Consider the following 20,840-nt stretch of genomic DNA (forward strand, 5'->3'; position numbering starts at 1 on the left):
TGTCTTGGGAAATAAATGCAGACTTTGAGGAGCTCTCCTGGGAAGGCAGAATATGGAGGACGGGGTTCAGCAGGGCCTGCTTTGAGCAGCTGTGTAAAAAAGTGGATTCTGGTATTAGCCCATCTCTACAACTATTTTTCTGGTTCTCTCGTTTTGTGATCAAGCCATTAAAGGTTTAGGACTAGATATTAGGACACCTGATAATTAGGAAGATTACCAGCTGCATGTATCCATTTGTATTCCTAAGAATCACACAGAATGTCAGTAAAGAATGTAAAGATGCAGACAGGGGAAATGTTAATATTTCTATTGGGTAATTTGGGACTCAGAAAGGGATGCTTTTTCAAAGCCAGAAATGTTAAAGGCACTGGTGGGGGGAGGAACATCAACTTGTTTTTTTGAGGCAGTTTGAACACACGTTCTGTTTATTTTTGGTATCAGCTGGATATAGCAGATAATTGTTGTCTTATCCTCAGGGGCTGACACGAAAATAACTGTCTGTTCCATAGAAACAAAGACAATGAGGCCTGGAGTATGAGATCCCTTCCCCTGAGCATAAGAGCAAACTTGATCCTTTTAGTTTTTCAGAATTGATTTGCAATCTATAGCAGCAAGCCAGGATTGAGGAGCTAGTTGAAGAGATATCAAGAGATATCAAGAGACAGTGTTTGCGTTTGGACCCTGAGGTTCATTTGAGTCGTTTTAGGTTCTAGGGACATTTCTGGCTCGATTTGATCTAGAACACATGTTATTTGTCTCTTTGGTGGACCATGGTTTCCATAAAACTCTCTTCCAGCATCAAATTCTTCAACATTTCTAGATAAAGCTATGAGTCAAAAACTGGCCACCGGTTTCAGGATACTCACGGAAGCTGCGGTGCCAAAATGAATTGAATTAGAGCATCCTGGCCCAGATTATCTCCAGAACATCTCTGTGCAATTTGCAAAGGATGCAACAGTTGTCTGTTTCCATCAGAAAATAAAGGTAGGAGTTCTCAAACTGGCCACCAGCTTAAGGATGATCATGGTAATTAAATTAAAAGAATCAAGACATTGCGGTCTGGATTTTCTGCAGAACATCCCCCCTCCTGTACTATTTGCAAGAGAAGCAACAGTTTACTTGTAGAAGCTGGGAAGGTTAGAGCAACACAGACAGGAGAATAGATATTTCCTTTCCTGTAAAAGATGGTTTACTTATCAACTTCTGTAACGTATGCATCGAAAATGCATTCCTTTCTTTGTGACACTAGCCCTGTTCACAAGTTACCATAAATGTATGTACAATCCGTGTTTAGTGTTTAATTGATTTTTGTATGCATTCTCATGTTACTGTCAACATACATACAGTTGAATGCGCTAAACCTGTGGATATATCCAGGTCCTGGATCCTGGTTTTGTTGTATGAACTGAGAGACAAAACCCAGAAAATCCCCTGAACTACTAGAAAGATAACTTTGCTGGCTTATGGGCAATTTAGTTATAAAGAGATGCCTTGACCACTTTCTCTTTCCCCTTATTCTTTTTATATCATAGATAATAATGCCTTGGAACCTATCACGCTGTTCTGTCAGGGCAACAACTCCTCTAATAGAACGCACGTGTCAGTCAGTGGAAAAGAGGATGGATATTTTGATGATTGTTGTGGGGTTGGGGCAAAGAAGGCTACAGTGAGGGAGAAAGGCAGGGGAGTTATCTCCTTCTAGCCCAGGCTTTCTCAACCAGGGTTTTGTGAAACTCTGGGGTAGATTGACAGCTCTGGAAATGTTTTCCTAAGGGGTGGGAGTTATTTTTTTTATATTTGTTAAACATTTATTGGGTTATATGACAATATATGGTCAGGTTGACCCACCCTCCCTTGAGGTTTCTCAAATCCTGAAGAATGTTCCAGGGGTTTCTCAACTATTGAGAAAGGTTGCTCTAGCCCAGTGGTTCTCAACCTGGGGGTCGGTACCCCTTGTGGGGGTTGCTTGACACTTTCGTGGAGGTCACTGAGACCCCTACACCATCGACAACCTCCTTGCAAAGCCCATTTTTAATCATTATGCTTTAATTATGTTCAATTTGTAACGATGAAAATACATCCTGCATATCACATGATGATTCATAACAGTGGCGAAATTAGTTATGAAGTAGCAATGAAAATAATTTTATGGTTGGGGGTCCCCACAACATGAAGAACTGTATTAAGTGGTCGCGGCTTTAGGAAGGTTGAGAGTCACTATTCTAGCCCAAGGGTAGTCAACCTGTGGTCCTCCAGATGTTCATGGACTACAATTCCCATGAGCCCCTGCCAGCAAACGCTGGTAGGGTCTCATAGGAATTGTAGTCCATGAACATCTGGAGGACCACAGGTTGACTACCCCTGCTCTAGCCTGTCTATGTTCACACTGCTTAGGATCCAAGCCACTGTCTACTTCATTGGTCTGTAATTAATTTGCCAATTAATATTGCTATTCAGGTTAGTTCCCTTGGACAAAACTCTGGTCAACCAATCTTGAGGCAGTTTGTGATTGCATTTGTTTATTTATTTCTAAGAAAAAAACCAATGGTGGAAAAAACGGCAGCTCTTTTATCTTCTGGGTCACCAGAATTCTTCAGTGAAGAGATAACACAGAGAGACTAACAGGACATGTTTTCTTGAATTATGGCAGCTGCAAAGCATCATGTCTTGCTCTCCACCTTCCCAGTGGGTTGATTTATAATAATGTGGCCACAAGCTGGTAATAAACACATCAGCACTGTACAGTACAAAACCTATACCCTGGCTTTTCTCACTGAGCAACAACACTGTCTAGTGTAATGGGAGTGGAATCAAGGGGAGGAAGACACGTCAGCCATGATGAGAGGTTGATCTTTCATCTTCTTGCTCCTTTCCAGCTAAGACCAGTCATTTGTGCTTCTCTGTTCCTCAGCAATCATCCCATCACCACAGAGCAAGATCAACTTGGGCCTGCGCCGATTCGGCTGCTGGGATAAAGCCAGTATTTCAGCTTCTGAATGGAGTGGATTGGTCTACAACTGGTTTCCTCTTCCTCTCTACAGAGAAAGAGAGAGTGAGAGAAAGAGCATAAAGTTCAATGTAGTAGTTACAGAATCACAGTAAGAGTTGGGAGATCCACATTCAAGACCCCACTCTGCCATGAAGTTTGTTGAGTAGCTTTGAGCCAGTCACTTTTACTCATCCTAACCTGCCTCAGTATTTTTGTGAAAACAGGGGAAGCCACCCTGATCTCCTTGGAGAACGGGTGGCATAAACATGTATTGGGCAGCTGAATTATAGCCTTTCCCACATTTTCTGAGAACACACAATGAAATGAGAGATTTGGGACCACACTAGACATTAGACACATTTGGGACCACACTAGACATTAGACACATTTGTCAACAGTCTCCCAACCTCGTTTTAAATAATTGAAACACAGCCTTGGGGTGGAACAAAGGAAGAAAGTTAGAGGCTTTCTTTCTTTCATTTGTTCACTCACAATTGACCCTACCAAGTTTCTTTTCTCCAGAAAGAAAAAACAGACAGTATCTGGGCCCCATATATCTATGGCAAGAAAAGGTGTTTGGGGACAAATGGCAGGAAAATAAAGGATTACGTAAGTGGTTGATATTTGCCCACTAGTTCTACGGAAATATGAAACTGGACAGTAATTGATTTTCATTCCCCTTCTTGACCTTAATTCCCCCTCTCAATCACATATCAATCAATCAATCAATCAATACAAATTTAGTCTACAATTTATTATGGAGAATGTTGACAGTGCAATTTGGAAAGTGGAGGATAGCCACCTTTAAACAGACAATTCATTTGGTCAGTGTTGGTTTCCCTTTCATTTGGCAGGGCACAGGAAATGTCAAAGCCAATCTGTAAGCAGGAATTCTGAAAACTATCCATGGTCCAGGTTGATGTAGCGGTTAGGAGTGCGGACTTCCCCACGTGCAACCAGCTGGATGACCTTGGGCTCGCCACAGCACTGAGAAAACTGCTCTAACTGAGCAGGAATATCAGGGCTCTCTCAGCCTCACCCACCTCACAGGTTATCTGCATCTGTTGTGGGGACAGGAAAGGGAAGGAGATTGTAAGCCGCTTTGAGACTCCTTCGGGTAGAGAAAAGCGGCATATAAGAACCAACTCTTCTTCTTCTCTTCTTCTTGCTTCCTTTTACATCGCCACGGGGGTCCACTCAGCGTGTGTCTCTGCATTTCTTTTGCTTTAGGCTTCCTGTCATTTCCTTTCTATCCCAGTCAAGCAGTCTATTCAACCTGTTCATTTCCTGGATTCATTCGGTGGATAGAATTGTCATATGTTACTGTATTTGACATATTCTTGCCCCATTCACAGTAGTTACAGTTTTGACACTCCTGAAGCCTCACATAACGAGACTGCTCAGTGCCGGCAATCCTTCCAATATGTTCAGTTGCCATTTTGTTGAGAATGTCTTCATCTGGGAAGCTCTACAGGCAGAACTAAAATCTCCTCAGTCAGGCAGCAAAGAATCTGTCCTCAAAGCAGACACATTTAAATCCAGTCATTTTGTTCTAGCGGTGCTGATACGTCAAGCTATTGTATTTTTGGGTCATGGGTGGTCCAGTGCTATTCTGGGATTCAGCCACTTATAGATCTTGGCAGTTAAATTGCAAGTATTGATTTTGCTGGGACAATTTCTACCTGCCTTAAGGAAAATGTCTCTCTCCATTGCTGGCCTTCAGCACACAAATACAGTGGCACATAAAGAATGTAGGGAGAAAGGAAGCTGAAAATTGTCTCAAGGCTGGCATTTGGTGGGGGTGGGGAAATATTCCTCCTTCTTTTCTCTGGTCCTGGAAATCCTGAGGGCAGAATAACATTACAGAACCCATGGATACCTCTGAAAATGGCAGTAGGGTGTCAGATTTCTCCCTCTCCCTCTGTAATATCTACTTCAACTTGCCACTGGCTCAGGATCATCACAACATTCATTCCCTCAATCCTGCATATTCTCCATGCTCTGTATCAGGGGCAGCCTTTGAAAACCAGGACCAAACAGGTCAACAAGAATACTGCTGGGTGTGATAACGGAGAACGTATCTCACCAGTCTCAAAAGATCTACACTGACACCAGTTTGTGTCTGGGACCAATTCAGAACTCTGATTATTTCCTGTAAAGCCCTAAACCACTAGGCACCAGGGTGCCTGAAGGGCAGCCTGCCCTTGTATTAATCTGTATGTCAGGTAAGAGTCAAATCAGGAAGTCTGGCTCATAGTCCCTATCCTGACAGCTGTCTGCGTGAGCACCAGAAATGAGGGCTTGGATCTAACAACGCATTTCTGTAGAGAGAGCTGTCACTGTATGAAGAATGTAGCTTCCTCACCTTCTCCTCCCACAGTAGCTTGAAAGGACCCACAAAATGCTGTGGGGGGGGGTCCCCCAGTTAGGATTGCCAGCCTCGAGGTGGGGCCTAGGGATCTCACTGGCTTACAATTGATATTTAGGCAACAGAGGTCAGCTCCTCTAGAGAAAATGGCTGCACTGGAGGGTAGACTCTAAGGCAGTGGTCCCCAACCCCCGGTCCGGGGACCGGTTCCGGTCCGTAGATCAGTTGGTACCAGGCCGTGGCTCCTCCTCATCCTCCTTCCCAGCTGCTGCCTCGGGGGCTGCCCTGCCACTCTGCCACCAGCTCACCTTTGGTGCTCTCCAGCAGCTGCCATGGCTGCAGCTCCCCCTCGGCATGGCACTGCGCAGCTGCTGTTGGCAGTACCCCCCAGCGGGCAGCGGGAAGTCAGGGGTTCCCGGTGGGAAAGCAAGTGGAGCAGGGGCTCAGGCAGCGGGGGGCTATGTCCCTTGGCAAAACACCCCCCTCCTGGGCCTCAGTAAAATTGTCAAGCGTTGACCGGTCCCTGGTGATAAAAAGGTTGGGGACCACTGTTCTAAGGCATTCTATCCAGCTGTGGCCTCTCTCCTCCCTAAATCCCGCCTTCCCTGGGCCCCATCCTCAAATCTCAAGAAATTTTCCAACTTGGAACTGGCAACCCTGTCTCTGGGGGCCACATTGGGGGGCATTTTGAACTCTGTTTGTGAAAGTCTCATTGGATCCAAATCAGGGCCTTTTCTACTAGGATGCGTCAGCTGTGAGATGCTTCCCTCACAGTAACCCACCTGGAGTTGAACTTTCTGAGGCACCAAGCAGGAAACCATTTTGTGTTTCTAGACTTTGAATCAACCATTTTGTGATTTTGGTCTCTTTTCTTCGGAACGTTATGCCACTATCTACTTTTTTGTGAAAAGAAAAAGTTCTATTTTTTCACTGTTTTTTTTAATCACTGTTCTCATCTGGACTATGATTGTATTCTCCCCACCCCATGTGTTGATGTGATTTTTTTTTCATAATCTTTGACAGTTTTATGTTTTAAAAATATTTCAAAGCTGTCTAATGTGCTACGCTGGTGAGTGTGATATATAGATATTGCAAGTAAGTAAATAAAACTCCTCCAGGGACATCGGGTAATTCAAAATGGGAAAATGCAAATCATAGCTACACAGAATGAGCTGAAAGAAGATAGCACTGAGGAAGAGGGTGGGGATTGGGGCTACCATGCCAACCCACACACATACATATTTCTCACAGCTACCCCAAAAGACAGCCAGCTGGGACTGATGGCACCTATAAAGAGCCAGCTTAGTGTAGTGGTTAGGAGTGCGGACTTCTAATCTGGCGAGCCGGGTTTGATTCCCCACTCCCCCACATACAGCCAGCTGGGTGACCTTGGGCTCACCACAGCATTGAAAGAGCTGTTCTGACTGAGCAGTAATATCAGGGCTCCCTCAGCCCCACCTACCTCACAGGGTGTCTGTTGTGGGGAGAAGAAAGGGAAGGCGATTGTAAGCCGCTTTGAGACTCCTTCGGGTAGAGAAAAGTGGCATATAAGAACCAGCTCTTTTTCTACATGCAGACACCTCCATATAAGCTTTCAGTGGGCTTTGGTCTTCCAAGTATTCTGTCTATTCAATACCCATTCTTTATTTCAACTTGATTTCTCACCCCTGCCATGATCAACTGTTGCTCCTGCTCTAGAATAACCTGCCTGTTGCCTGGTGGGCTTTTACTGCCTTCGTCTTCACCACTACATGTGAAGAGTCTTGTCTCTGTTGATCTTGGGTTGTTGGGTAGCCAGCCTCCAGGTGGTGACTGGAGCTCTCCCACTATTACAATTTATCTCAGTTCACTAGGATAAAACAGCTGCTTTGGAGGGTGGTCATTATATCCTCCTAAGGCTCATCCCCTCCCCAAACTCTGCCCTCCTCAGGCTCCCCCCCCCCCAAAAAAAATAGCCAGGTATCTCCCATCTCACAGGTGGAAATAGTATTGGGCTACCGAGTGAGAAGCCGTGGCTCAGTGGAAGAGCATCTGACTGGGATGCAGAAGGTCCCAGGTTCAATCCCTGGCATCTCCAGTTGAAAAACCAAGGTAGGAGGTGATGTGAATGACCTCAGCCTGAGACCTTGGAGAGCTGCTGCCAGCCTGAGTAGACAATACTAAATGCTGATGGACCATGGGTTTGGTTCAGTATAGGGCAGCTTCAGGTGTGTGTTCAAGTGGCGAGCCAGCCGGCCTTCCCCTCGTCTGCCAATATCAACGGTTAGCTTTAAACCAAATCCCATCACTTACCAAGCTTGCAGTTCTCGCAAGACCTAAGCAAGGCCTGAGGAAGCACAAGCGTCTCTGAGTCTCAAGCCTGCAGTACACATTCTTGTTAGACACTCTTGTGGAAATCCCCACGTTGCACGTCGTAGAGCAGGCCGACCATGCTGTACTCCACTCTTCACATGGAAAGGGGAAAGCTCTCGAGGCCGTCCCAGGCAGCCTTTGTGCTGAGTAAGGAGAGAGGAAAGTGGCTAACTGGGGTGTTATTTACCGGGTGAGGAGATGTTATTTACCATGAAAAATGTCAACTGCTCATTTCCATATATAAAGGCTCTGTTTACAGGACAGGACAGATTCCTCCAAGCCAAATGGAAAGAGAAGAGCCCTTCACCCACATTTAGGCCTTGATTAAAACAGTTCAATTTCCTATTCCGCCTCATCCTATTCTGCACACATACCCAAACATAGCAGATTTGACGCTTCTGATGGAATAACCTGGGAGGTTTTTCTGGATTTTGGGAATGCTTGTAAAAAGTATTTATTTTGTTAAATAGAACAATTGTGAAAGTCTTTCTGAGTTCAAAAGGAAAATGCAACACTGGAACTTGCATTCTGGATTTCTGCCATATCCATGTGACATTTTGCCCAAGTCGTTAACTGTGGCTCACTGCAAAACTGACTGCAAAGCTGAGTTTTACCTGCCATGGCGTCCTGAAAGACCTGTCTGTCTTGCCTCTCACAAATCCACTCTGGACAACACTTCCCTGGGACTTCCACACGCCTTGGATGGGGGCAGTCTGAAGTGGGGAGTCGAACATCCTCGCTGCAAAGGGGGACACACGTCACACCTCCCTCTGAACAATAGCACTGATGCTTGCAGGTCGGCTGGAATGCTTCACCATCCCGATAGACTTTTCCGTTCACTTCGCAGCTGTCGTCAGCCTCCTCATCTGCAGTCAAGAACATTCAGACAAAGCAGAGATCATGGAACAACTCGGAGCGGGCATCAGATCTGTGGCAGAGCTGTCATTTCATATTAGTGGGGGAATCTGACACTTCCACCTTTGAACACTGCAATTTGTTCTGCCTATTGAGGGAAAGAACATTTTTTCCAGTGAATTCTTCCTTAGCAAAACAAACTGCCGGGATTGAAGTAAGGGCTGAAACTGAAAACAACAACAAAATGATAGATTCAAAAGGGTAGCCGTGTTGGTCTGAAGTAGCACAATAAAATCAGAGTCCAGTAGCACCTTTAGGACCAACAAAGATTTATTCAGGGCATGAGCTTTCAAGTGCAAGCACCCTTTGTCAAACTATGATCTCCTTAGAAAGCTCACGCCCTGAATAAATCTTTTTTTGTCTTAAAGGTGCTACTGGATTCTGATTTTATTGGACAACAAAATGAGAAACTCATAATACACCGGGGGTGGGGGGGGTACGAGTAACTCGTCCATCTTTTTTTGCAAAGGTCAAATGGTGTGTCTGCACAAGGGTGTGCAAAACATGCACCCCCACCCCAGGGGCAGAGACCAGTGGTGTGGGAGGAGGCAGTAATATCATCCTCACATGCTGCCTTTCAATCAAGCAATCAATCAATCAAACATTTTTATTTTTATATTCTGCCCTTCCCTAGGTAGCTCAGGGTACGTAACAACAGGTTTTTAAAACAGTGAATACAGATTTATATCAAAACAGTCAATACAAATTACATATAGAACATTCATTGAATGTAACTTAGGTTTTAAAAATGTTTTAAAAGCCATCTTCAATTAAAATTGTTTCTGATGGGAGTGTCGGATGGATTTTTTGTTTTGCTTGGGTGGATGGAGTGGGGGATGAGGGAGTGGGGTTGCCTGGTCCTGGAGATTTGGGGAGGGCAGGGGCCCCCGAGGGGTCTGAGGATAGCCAAAAGCAGGACTGTCCCACCAAAAGCGGAACATCTGGTCACCTTATATTAATGACATGACATAATCTCTGGGACAAACCTGGAAGCAATGCCATGCCGCTCTAAGGTTCATCAGAAAAATTATAGAGTTTCTGCTGAATCCTAGAGCAGCATAACATGGCTTCAGGGTTTTCCCGGGAAATAATGTTATACTACTGATGCAACAGCAATCACCTGCCCCCTCTTATCTCCCCCCTTCTGGTCTTCTGGGCAGTGGCAGGTGCTGAGGGGCTGCCAGTGGAACATCTTCTGCTACAGAAGGAATTCTAGCAACCCTACCTGAACAAATACATGTGGATCTCCTTCCCATCACAGTTCGGTCTTTACTTTCCTGAAATCTTGAAGGGTACTATTTTGAAAATTGTATGAGTATTCCTTTTTTCTGTATAGCAAAATAGCCTTCCTTGCTATTTTATTGGTTCACTGGATGGGCTAGTCCTTTACCCAGTTTAAGATTCCTGAGGTGGCAGTATTGTTAAGAAGGAAATATTCCCAGGATCTGATGACAGCTCTTTTGGACTTTCCTGAAAGCCTTCTGAGGAAAAAGTGGTTTAATCCTTATTTCAATCTTGTTATGTTGCATGGGGCTAATGTTTGCTTAGCTCACGTCCCTGTCAGCTGGCCTGAGCTTTCCAAGGAGGGCAGGCAATCATGTTTGCAGAGTTTTGTTTACATTCCTGCCATCTATCGTGAGAGCTCTAGAGAAGGGAATGGAGAAGACAGCGTAGTGACGTAAAAGGAAGCCCGTCGTATGTACCCAATTCCTGAACAGTCATTACCAAGTTAGATTGATGTGACTGCAAGAGCCTTATCCATTCCCAGTGAAGATGCCCACCAGATGGTGGGTATGTGTGAAATGTGCAGTCTGGCCCAACTTTCGAGTTGACGATCAGAATTTCCAAATTTGCAAAACCAGAAGGCCAAAGAAGAGGGCGGGTTTACTTACCGCTCTTTTGTGCAAAACAAAACAAAGACTGGCTTTATCTCATTTTAAGGACAACTTCCCCTTATGCTCTAGGAAAGAATGGCAGTTGACTCACAATTGCAGGTGCCTCCTCCTCCTCCTCCTCTCCCCGCAGGAGCTGTGCTGTAATCACAGACAAGACCCTGGCTCTGATCACACACGTGTAGGTAGCTGCAGGGCTCTCCCAGCCTGCGAGCACATATTGTGCAGCACCCGCATCCATCCAGAACCAAGGGGGAGCCTGGCGGGCAACGGGGAGGAAGCCAAGGGCAATAGCAGGGACTCTGGCAGAGCTGAGCACACAGCTGCATGAGAGGAAGAGAGACAAAGAAATACCTGGGATAAGGAAAAGTTCCGGCTGCATTCATGTCTTCTTAAATGCCCATTTAGGGCACACTCCGACATAGCATTCTGCAACACAAGCCCCGTGGAAACAGATAGCACAACTGCAACAATTAAGACTCAAATCCCCAACTTACTGTGGAAGCTCACTGAGTGGCCCATTGGGGAGAAAAGCACAGCATAATTATCTTAATACATTTTCAGAGGACTAAAATGTATTTGTAGTAACTATCCTTGAGGGACTGGCCCTTCTGCTTATTCTGCTGCTCTCATGAAGCGGCTTACAATAAAGTTCATATCAATAATGCAGTAGAATAAAAATTAAAAAAAACATTATTAAAACAATCAACAGGGAACAAAATGCAAGACATTGAGGGATGAAATACTATCCTAAAAGCTCAGCAAGGAGCATTTTTAAAAACGTACTCATCGATAAGCCAAGAACATTGCATTTGACACATCAGAACTGAAGCCTTGCTTTCCATGGGAACAACGAATTCGATTGGGATGCAGACCACAAGTTGCGGACAATGGGCATGTTTTATAAATGTCTGGCCGTTATGAAGTTTTGGAGGGACATAGAGAAATTAAATGAATGTTAGGAATAACTCTAGCAAAAGTCATAAATGTTGATTAATGGAATTTTGCCTAGACAGGAATTAGTAAATGCTTGGTGTCGTGGTTAGGAATGCAGAGGAGTTGGGACACATCACCTATCTAATTCGCTGGCGGTCCAATGAACAACCAATCAGGTAGGCTGTGCTGACACCGAGAGGTAAGCCAGCCCTCAAGCAAGCTGGGAGGGAGAGGTGGGGGGGCCTGGAACCATGGTGGGGGCAGCCAGTAGCTGGGAGGGAGGGGGAGAGGGCCTGGGACTGCAGGCCCAATGGGGTGAGGGGGAGGGAGGCCCCACCAACACTCCCCCTGCCCCAAGAAGCCCCGCTGCGACCTTGCTATGTCTCGGTAGGGCTGCCCGGGTCAGAGGGAGGGAGAGAGCCCCCCACCAGTGCTACCCTCTGCCCCAAGCAGCCCTGCTGCAAACTTATCAGGCCTCGGTAGGGCTGCCCAGGTCAGGGGGGGGGAGGCTAGTTCCTTTTGTAGCTTTCCTACAACAGGCTTTTCATCTAGTATTAGAAATTAAAAAATGGAAGCATGGTGAGAACTAATAGATATGGAATCTCATCCTCCCCCCAGAGGTGTCCCTGTCCACACTATTGCTATCTCAGTCTCCACTCCCCCTCACAGCCCTTACAGCTTCTCCCCTTTCCTTATGCCCTTCCTTCCCTCTCAGCTTTTCAGTTCTTATTTGTCACTTCCCCTCTAGTCCTTCCTTCTTTCCCTCCATCTCCCATTCCCCACCTCATTGGTCTTTCTTTCTCCATTCTTCCTTTGCTTCTTCCCTCCCATTTTCCCTGTTGATTTTCCTACCAGCCCATTCCTCTTTGCCTGTCCAACTCACCTCTACAGCATCTAAAGTGTATTACCAAGGCAACTGCAATTTCCACTGTTGCCTGGGCAACCAAAATGCCTTCTGAGATCTTGGGAGCTAATCTTGTGAAACCTCAACATTTAAAAACTTACTTTATTTTATCCCTTGGTTTCTTTTAAATTGAGCTTTCTCTGAAAGCCTGGGATTTCCCCAAGATTTATAGAAACATCTCCCTCTTCCATACCTAACCTCATTGTACAGATTTATAAAATCTGTATTCTGGGGCCAAGTTCAGAGTTAGATATTACAGACAAATTTCCCAATATCTTCCATGGAGGGGAAGGTTACATCAGTCTCCATATGGTCTCCCATCAAGACTGACCAAAGAAGATATTTTTATGTCTTAGCTCCAGCAAAGTAGCTCAATCATGTACCCATAGACTACACACTCCCTATGTTCCACAGCAGCTGTGGTGTATTAAAGAGGCAGTGTAGGCAGTCATAGTAGACTCATAGTAGGAGAGGGTCTGGCTCAATGGAAGAGCCTCTGCTTTACATCCACAAAGTCCAAGTTTCAATCCCTGGCATCTTCAGTTAAAGGGACCAAGTTGTAGGTCATCTGAAAGATCTCCTCCTGTGACACCCTGAAGAGCGACTGCCAGTCTGAGTAGACAAATACTGATCTTGGTGGTCTAATTCAATTTAAGGCAGCTTCATGTGTGTTCATGTATTAGTATTCATGTGCATGTACTTCTGTTCGTCTCTTGCCTTTAAAATCCTACATGGTCTCCAACCGTCATCTGCAACTTGACGGCACTTTATACACACACATGTAGAGTGAATGATGAGATGATGTCATAAAAGACATTGAAAGGAGAGCTGGTATGGTACTTAGACTGTCAGACGAGGGTTCAGGAGAGTCAGGTTTGCTCCCTCTGTCAGCTATGGAACCTTGATGATGATATTGGGCTATTCATGCTCTCTCAAGGTCAAACTATATGTCACATTTGCCACTTGGATGCCACAGGAACTTGCACACAGGCTGCAATTTGCTCATAAGAGGTCTATTTAGAAGCATTGTTGGGGCCCGTTTCTGGTGGAAACGGGCCCCAGCAACATTGGATCTGGAAAATGGTGCAGGAAGGAAGGTAGGGGTCCCTCCTTCCCACCCACACAACCATTCCAAGCAAAATGCTGCCCCTGCTTCTAAAAAGAGATCCCATGAACTGATGGATGGCTGCAAGAGCCCACGGTGACCATATGAAAAATGTAACATACAGTCTGTCACTTCACCTTACCTACTTCAGAATAGCATTCACTATTGCGAGGATAAGCTAGAGGAAGGGAGTCAGCTGTGCTAAACAGCTGAAGTTGAATATAAACATCTAAATATCCTCCTCATATGGCTGTTGTGAGAATAAAATGAGGAATGGAACACTAGGAATGGACACAAACTAGGAAAATATGGTTCATTTCATGGTTTGTTGCCTGCCTCATGAACCATCACAAACCTTTTGAAGCCAAACAAACTGGTTTGTGAGTTTCATGGTATAGCAGAATGCTCCATCCAGTGTGCTGGAGATCCCAAACTCACAGGGGATCTCTGGCTGACTCTTCTCTGGATGACTTTTCTCTACCTGCCCTCCAAGTTTGGTGAGGATTGGATTAATGGGGTCCATGTTATGCACCCCAGAAGGTACCCCCATCCTCTTTTGTTTCCGGTGGAAGGGAATCTAGCAAAAAAAGCAAATAAGTTCAGCAGAACAGATGTCCCAGAGAATGTACCCGGCAAAACTAGTGACACTAAGACAGTGCATTAATTTATTTATCATACGGCATGTGGGTATTGTAACCAAGAGATCCTAGGACTGTCTGGCAGCCTGGCAAGAAATGTTCAGAGATTGTTTGCCATTGTCTGCCTCCACGTTATGGCTCTAGTGTTCCTTGGAGGTCTCCCATCCAAATAATAGCCAAGGCCAAGCCTGCTTAGCTTTCAAGATCTGACATGATTGACAGTGCAAAGGCTAAACAAGAGAATCTCTGCAGTAGAAACTGAATGGAAGGCATTTTTGCAAGCCCAGCAGAACCAGTGCAATGTACTAGTGCCCAGTAGAACCCAGTGCCAATGTGGCAGTTCCAGATCAACAGGACTGATGTCAAGCAAGAGGAGGTTGCAAGCCCAGCAGTACCAGTGTCCAGCAGAATCTAGTGCCAATGAGGCAATGCCAGCTCAACCACAAACTAAGCAAGGCATCTTCACAAGTCTTTGCAAATCTAGAACATCTAGAGATGGCCGTAGCCAAAGGATAGTGTCTGGGTGGCAGGTTAACATGGATAGAGAGGTTGTCGAGAGGCATTTAGCTGCACTGGATGAGTTCAAATCCCCTGGTCCGGATGAAATGCACCCGAGAGTACTCAAAGAACTTTCCAGAGAACTTGCACAGCCCTTGTCCATCATCTTCGGAACCTCTTTAAGGACTGGAGATGTCCCGGAGGACTGGAAAAGAGCAAACGTTATTCCGATCTTCAAAAAAGGGAGGAAGGATGACCCGGGAAACTACAGACCAGTGAGTCTGACCTCTGTTGTGGGGAAGATAATGGAGCAGATATTAAAGGGAGCGATCTGCAAACATCTGGAGGACAATTTGGTGATCCAAGGAAGTCAGTATGGATTTGTCTCCAACAGGTCCTGCCAGACCAACCTAGTTTCCTTTTTTGACCAAGTAACAGGTTTGCTGGAACGGGGAAATTCGGTTGATGTCATTTACTTGGATTTTAGTAATGCTTTTGACAAGGTTCCCCATGATGTTCTGATGGATAAGTTGAAGGACTGCAATCTGGATTTTCAGATAGTTAGGTGGATAGGGAATTGGTTAGAGAGCCGCACTCAAAGAGTTGTTGTCAATGGTGTTTCATCAGACTGGAGAGAGGTGAGTAGCGGGGTACCTCAGAGCTCGGTGCTTGGCCCGGTAATTTTTAACATATTTATTAATGATCTAGATGAGGGGGTGGAGGGACTTGTCATCAAGTTTGCAGATGACACCAAATTGGGAGGACTGGCAAATACTCCGGAAGATAGAGACAGAGTTCAACGAGATCTGAACACAATAGAAAAATGGGCAAATGAGAACAAGATGCAATTTAATAAAGATAAGTGTAAAGTTCTGCATCTGGGTCAGAAAAATGAAAAGCATGCCTACTGGATGGGGGATATGCTTCTAGGTAGCACTGTGTGTGAACGAGACATGATAGCCCTCTTTAAGTATTTGAAAGGTTGTCACTTGGAGGAGGGCAGGATGCTGTTTCTGCTGGCTGCAGAGGAGAGGACACGCAGTAATGGGTTTAAACTTCAAGTACAACGATATAGGCTAGATATCAGGAAAAAGTTTTTCACAGTCAGAGTAGTTCAGCAGTGGAATAGACTGCCTAAGGAGGTGGTGAGCTCCCCCTCACTGGCAGTCTTCAAGCAAAGGTTGGATACACACTTTTCTTGGATGCTTTAGGATGCTTAGGGCTGATCCTGCGTTGAGCAGGGGGTTGGACTAGATGGCCTGTATGGCCCCTTCCAACTCTATGATTCTATGATTCTAGAAGATATTGTACAGAGTGCCCAGCAGTACTAGTGCAATCACAGAGTACCCAGGAGAACCCAGTGCCACTGGCATTGCAAATTTTAAAAGATTGGTGTTAAATCACAGAATCACAAATCCAAACAAAGAGGGTGGAATTTCACAAACTGTGTGCAAGAAAATGGGAAGTGAAAACAAAGAGACACGGTCAAAAGCAGGGGGGGGGTCTCTTGAACCTGACACGACTACTTTGAAATTGACAACACTGTTCCCAAGGCTAGAGAATTTCAGCACCCCTCTGTTGTTTTGAAGTTTGGTAAGCACTTTGTCTGAATGTAGATTGCCTGAAAATGTATTCATTCATAAATGGCACAGGCTGCTTGAAAATTCATTGAAAGCCAGCTGATGTACCACGAACTTCAGTATGTGAACCACAAACTGGCCAAAATTCATCATGAACAAGTTCATGAGCTGGTTCATGGCCATCCCTCTGGAACACCATGTATGCTGTTCATTGGGGAAGAAAGGATTAAAATGTCCTAGATGAAAAAGAAGACATTGCAAAATATTACAATAGGAAAAGACATTGTGGTCATATTCCAGCAGCTTTCTCATCCGGCCTATTTTCCAGTCTATTGCATTGTGCAAAACACAGTATCTTTAGAACTATTAGTATAAATATTTATAAATATTATTTATAGCAACGCTAGCAGTGGCAGCTGGGGCTGGTTGAATAATGCATTGTGAAGAATCTCAGGTGTGCTCTTGGGGGAGGGGGGTTGCAGCCACTTCTATTTTTGTCAAGATGAAATGATTTAAGTCATTGTCATAAGATCAAACACAACATTTCAGACTGCTGAGGGAGATGTTAATGGTAGCAATTGCCAAACTATGTTTACAAATACTTTCACAAGGGACACTGGCCATTCTTTTATTAGGTTTGTTTCTACTAGTTCTCCTGCTCACTCATTGCTATGATAGAGAGAGTGCCCAACATATTGTCAATTACCCTTTGTTAAAAAGTACTTTGATTATCATTTTTGGTTGGTAAAGATGGTGCTAGTATAGGCGGATCATGAAAAATTGTACTTTCCTGACCACACGGATTTCCCATCCCACAATGGTGTTCAGGATAATAACTGCTTCTCAATAGCATCCATTATGGGGCATACAAGCTGTGTCCTTCTACTTCTAAGCCTTATTCAAGCCCTTATTCAAGCCCTGTGTTCAAGCTCGTGGAAGCAGCTCCCACACTTCATCTGGGGATGGACAACTGCATATTGGTGACTTGATACAATCCAGATCCTATTAGCCTCATGTGGCTCCCATCTGTAGATAGCTAAATCCACAGATTGGGGCCACACAAGACTAAACAGATTTTTCAGCAAACTTAGGGGACTCTCTAAGTTTGCAGGAAAACATTGACAATTTTTTTAAAAAATACACGTTTGAGTATGCGTTAAGTCCCCTGAAAAGTAAAACAGCGTTCTGTCCAGCCAGCACTAGTGTTTTATTTCTTCTCTTTTGACTTCAGAGCCAACAGCAGCCTCTCAGAGAATGAGAGAAATATCTGCTGAGAGAAGTGTGGGCTTCTGGAGCGCAGTCACTTTAAAACAGGGAGGGAAGCCTTGCAACCAGGAACCAGAAAGTCTTTGAACTGATGCCCTGGCCAATCAGGGAATACTGTTTTGGCATACAAAGTTAATTTGCAAAAAGTAGAAATCAACACACTTACTGATGGTGGTTTTTTAAATATCACATCTTATATCCACTCCTGGATATCTCAGAGGAAAGGTAGAGTCATTGTGGATCAATTATGCATGTTGCAGAGGGAAAATTTAAAGCACCCAAAATCAAAATGAAAATCGAATTTGGCGTAGACGGGAGGGATTTATTTGGGCTGGGAGTGCATTAAAAAAACCATGCAGACTCAACCCAGGTCTAAGTCTAGTTATCAGAATAGAATTATCATAAAAGATTAGATTTATTTTACTACATTCTCTTCTTACAATCATATACAAATATGCTGAAGACTGGTATGATTTGAATGGCATTGCCAACCACCAGGTGGTGCCTGGCAATCTTCCGCTATTATATTTGATTTCCGGACAACCCAGCTCGGTATCCCTGGAGGAAATCACAGCATTGAAGGAGGGACTCTATGACATTATGCACTGCTGAGATCCCTCCCACCCCACATACTGCTGTCCCTGGGCTCCAAAATCTCCAGCTATTTCCCAAACTCAAGCTGGCAACCTTAGTTGCGATTCATTTTGTCTTCCTCTCATTGATTCCAGATTGCTGTATCCTGAGGTAACACTGCCTCTCTGGTCTCATTCATGCAAGCATGCAATAACAATGATCTCAGCAATTCCCGTGCGTACAAAATTTGGAATTTCAGAAGCAGTCCAAAAACTGTAGGAAAATTCAAGCGTTCAAATTGTTTGTGGGATGTGTGTGTGTGTGTGTGTGCGCGCGTGCAAGTGTGTGTCTGTTTTAAATGACCAGCGTTGTTCGTCCAGCAGAGGCCTGCAGGAGGCATCCGCTGTCCATGTGCTTCTCAGGACTTCTGGAGGGAAAGTTGGACAACGCTTGAGCAATCTCAAAAAAATAATGCCAGCTGCTTGGCCGCCTGCCTTTGGAGGTTGTAACCCAGAGAACTAAGTGTGCAGAAGAAACTATTTAATTGATTGTTATGCAGGATCCTCGGCGAACAAAAGCACATGCAGGAGAACCAGATAAAAGAGGTTGCCAAAATCGTGGACCACTGGTGCTACAGGACAGTGTATTTTGGGGCAATGGCTTTTAAAAGCCGTCCTTTTGCACATTTGCTCTCAAACCACCCATTCTCCATGACATGTGATACTAGGCTAAGCAGCCATGCACGACAGAACGCTAGCGTTCAAGAGACCCTTAAAATATCATCCTTGCCCAACTGGCCTTGCTTGATTCTAAATTGCTTTGCAAGTGGAAGAAGGGAGGGGGAGAGCCTGCCAGTCAAAGCAAACGCTTCCCAGCTTCCTTACCTTGGAAAGGAGACAGAGGAAGGAGATCAAGAGAAGCTGGAGTTTCATTCTGACACTTCAGCACATCCCTCCCCAGGCAGTTTGGAGACAGCAGCGTGTCTGCAGTTTTTAAAGTCTGCGAGTAAAGTCCTGCAAGTGTTTATACTCTTCCCTGCTCTGATGTCACTCCCAGGCTCCAGTATAAACACGAGTAGGTTTGGACAAGCATCAAGTTGTTTCTCTTTTCCTTTCCCCCCCTCTCCCCCCCCCCCCACATTCCAGTTAACATTTCCATTCATCTCAAGGTGAGAACGTACAACCCAATTGACAGAGCACAGAAGGGAGGCTTTGCTTTGTGCAATGCACAGAAGCAGAACCCAGAAGAAGCTAGTAAAGACATCAGACTGATCAGGTGCATCTTTTCAAGATCACAGAGGCATCATTGTCTGCCTTCAAAAGACACTGGGCTCTGAGGCAGGGAGAGGTTTTAGGGCAGTGGTTCTCAGGACTCCTTTGGGGGGTCACGGCAGGGCAAGCAGCTTGGCTGGGAGGGGCTCCATCTACACAGCAGCCTTGTGGGGTAGATCATAGAATCACAGAATCATAGAATCATAGAGTTGGAAGGGGCCACACAGGCCATCTAGTCCAACCCCCTGCTCTATCCAGGATCAGCCCAAAGCATCCTAAAGCATCCAAGAAAAGTGTGTATCCAACCTTTGCTTGAAGACTGCCAGTGAGGGGGAGCTCACCACCTCCTTAGGCAGCCTATTCCACTGCTGAACTACTCTGACTGTGAATTTTTTTCCCCTGATACCTTGCCTATATTGTTGTACTTGTGGTTTAAACTTGTAGTTTATCGTTGTACTCGTCTGTCTGGAGCAGCGGAAAAGAGCGAGATCGGCATGGTGGGACAAGAGGCAGAACTGAACTGAGAAATCCCAGGAAAAAACCAATTTATATACAATCATGAACAATGGATCTTCACGCCATTGGTCAGTTTGGGTTTGATTTCTGTGAAAGAACACTTGCATAATTGTATGGTTGGGGGTCACCACAACATGAGGAACTGTATTAAAGGGTCACGGGATTAGGAAGGTTGAGAACCACTGTTTTAGGGGTACCATGACGCTCGGAGCTGATGCATACCCAGTGCTGCTTATGGAGTGGGGGAATGGAAGGAAGCCGGGGGAGGAGGGGTTCACCACACCTGGTGGAAGACCGTCACTTGCCAGCATAAGAGATGGAGGCTACTGAAGCTGCACAGGTGCACAGTTGTCAAACGGCCGGCCGTGCTCAGCAAGGACAGGAGCCACAAAACAGCATCAGCTGGCGCTAGCTGCTGATAACCATGTGTCAGGCACACACTTGTCCCCGCTGCTAAAATTGCACAGTCTCCCTCCTGCTGTCACTTGCTGCATGGCAACAGCTGCTCACAGCTGCCTGCCCTGGCTTACACAGGTTTACACAGCGCTGCTTGGTACTCAGAACAATGGTTCTCTGCAAAGACCCTGCGCTGAGGTTGCTGGAAAGCATGGAACCCGCTCCAAGATTTGGGATGGCCCCTTCACACGTGCAAGCCACCACTTGCTGCTGCAGGCATCCTGTGACAATGTGTCTTCCCTGGCGGTCTTCCAGTTTCAGCTGGATGAAAAACTGCCAGGGATGCTTGAGGCTGGTCCTGCGTTGAGCAGGGGGTTGGACTAGATGGCTTGCATAGCTCCTTCCAGCTCTATGAATCTATGATCCAGCTGGTCTGTGACCTAACTTGCTTCATACCTATTAGTTCCAAACTTAGAGTTTGTATGAGGTCCCATAGATTTCAATGCAACTGTATATAACCCATTTCACCAGGATGTTCTCTCCAAGTCTCAGGCCACCCCATGAGAAAGTTGGGAGAGAACCGAGGGGTTGTTTAATTTTTTTCATTGCAGAACAGATGCCACCAAAACGGAGAGTTCTCA

General features: G+C 45.3%; 1 protein-coding gene and 1 non-coding gene across 2 annotated transcripts; one reads left to right on the forward strand and one right to left on the reverse strand.

Annotated features, from left to right (window-relative positions):
- Positions 1 to 2,502: 2,502 nt before the first annotated feature.
- Positions 2,503 to 19,034, reverse strand: CCN5 (cellular communication network factor 5). The gene is made up of 5 exons (XM_077336347.1): positions 18,901 to 19,034; positions 10,611 to 10,839; positions 8,324 to 8,575; positions 7,650 to 7,852; positions 2,503 to 3,035 (listed from the first exon to the last, which is right to left on the reverse strand). Exons 1-5 carry the CDS (start codon positions 18,946 to 18,948, stop codon positions 3,012 to 3,014), a joined length of 756 nt encoding a protein of 251 aa, XP_077192462.1. The 5' UTR covers positions 18,949 to 19,034; the 3' UTR covers positions 2,503 to 3,011.
- On the forward strand, positions 7,366 to 7,434 carry TRNAP-GGG (transfer RNA proline (anticodon GGG)). Its single transcript has one exon. It is a non-coding gene; the product is annotated as a tRNA-Pro (tRNA).
- Positions 19,035 to 20,840: the final 1,806 nt, after the last annotated feature.

The sequence above is a fragment of the Paroedura picta genome, chromosome 4 (genome assembly GCF_049243985.1).
Source record: "Paroedura picta isolate Pp20150507F chromosome 4, Ppicta_v3.0, whole genome shotgun sequence".
NCBI lineage: Eukaryota > Metazoa > Chordata > Lepidosauria > Squamata > Gekkonidae > Paroedura > Paroedura picta.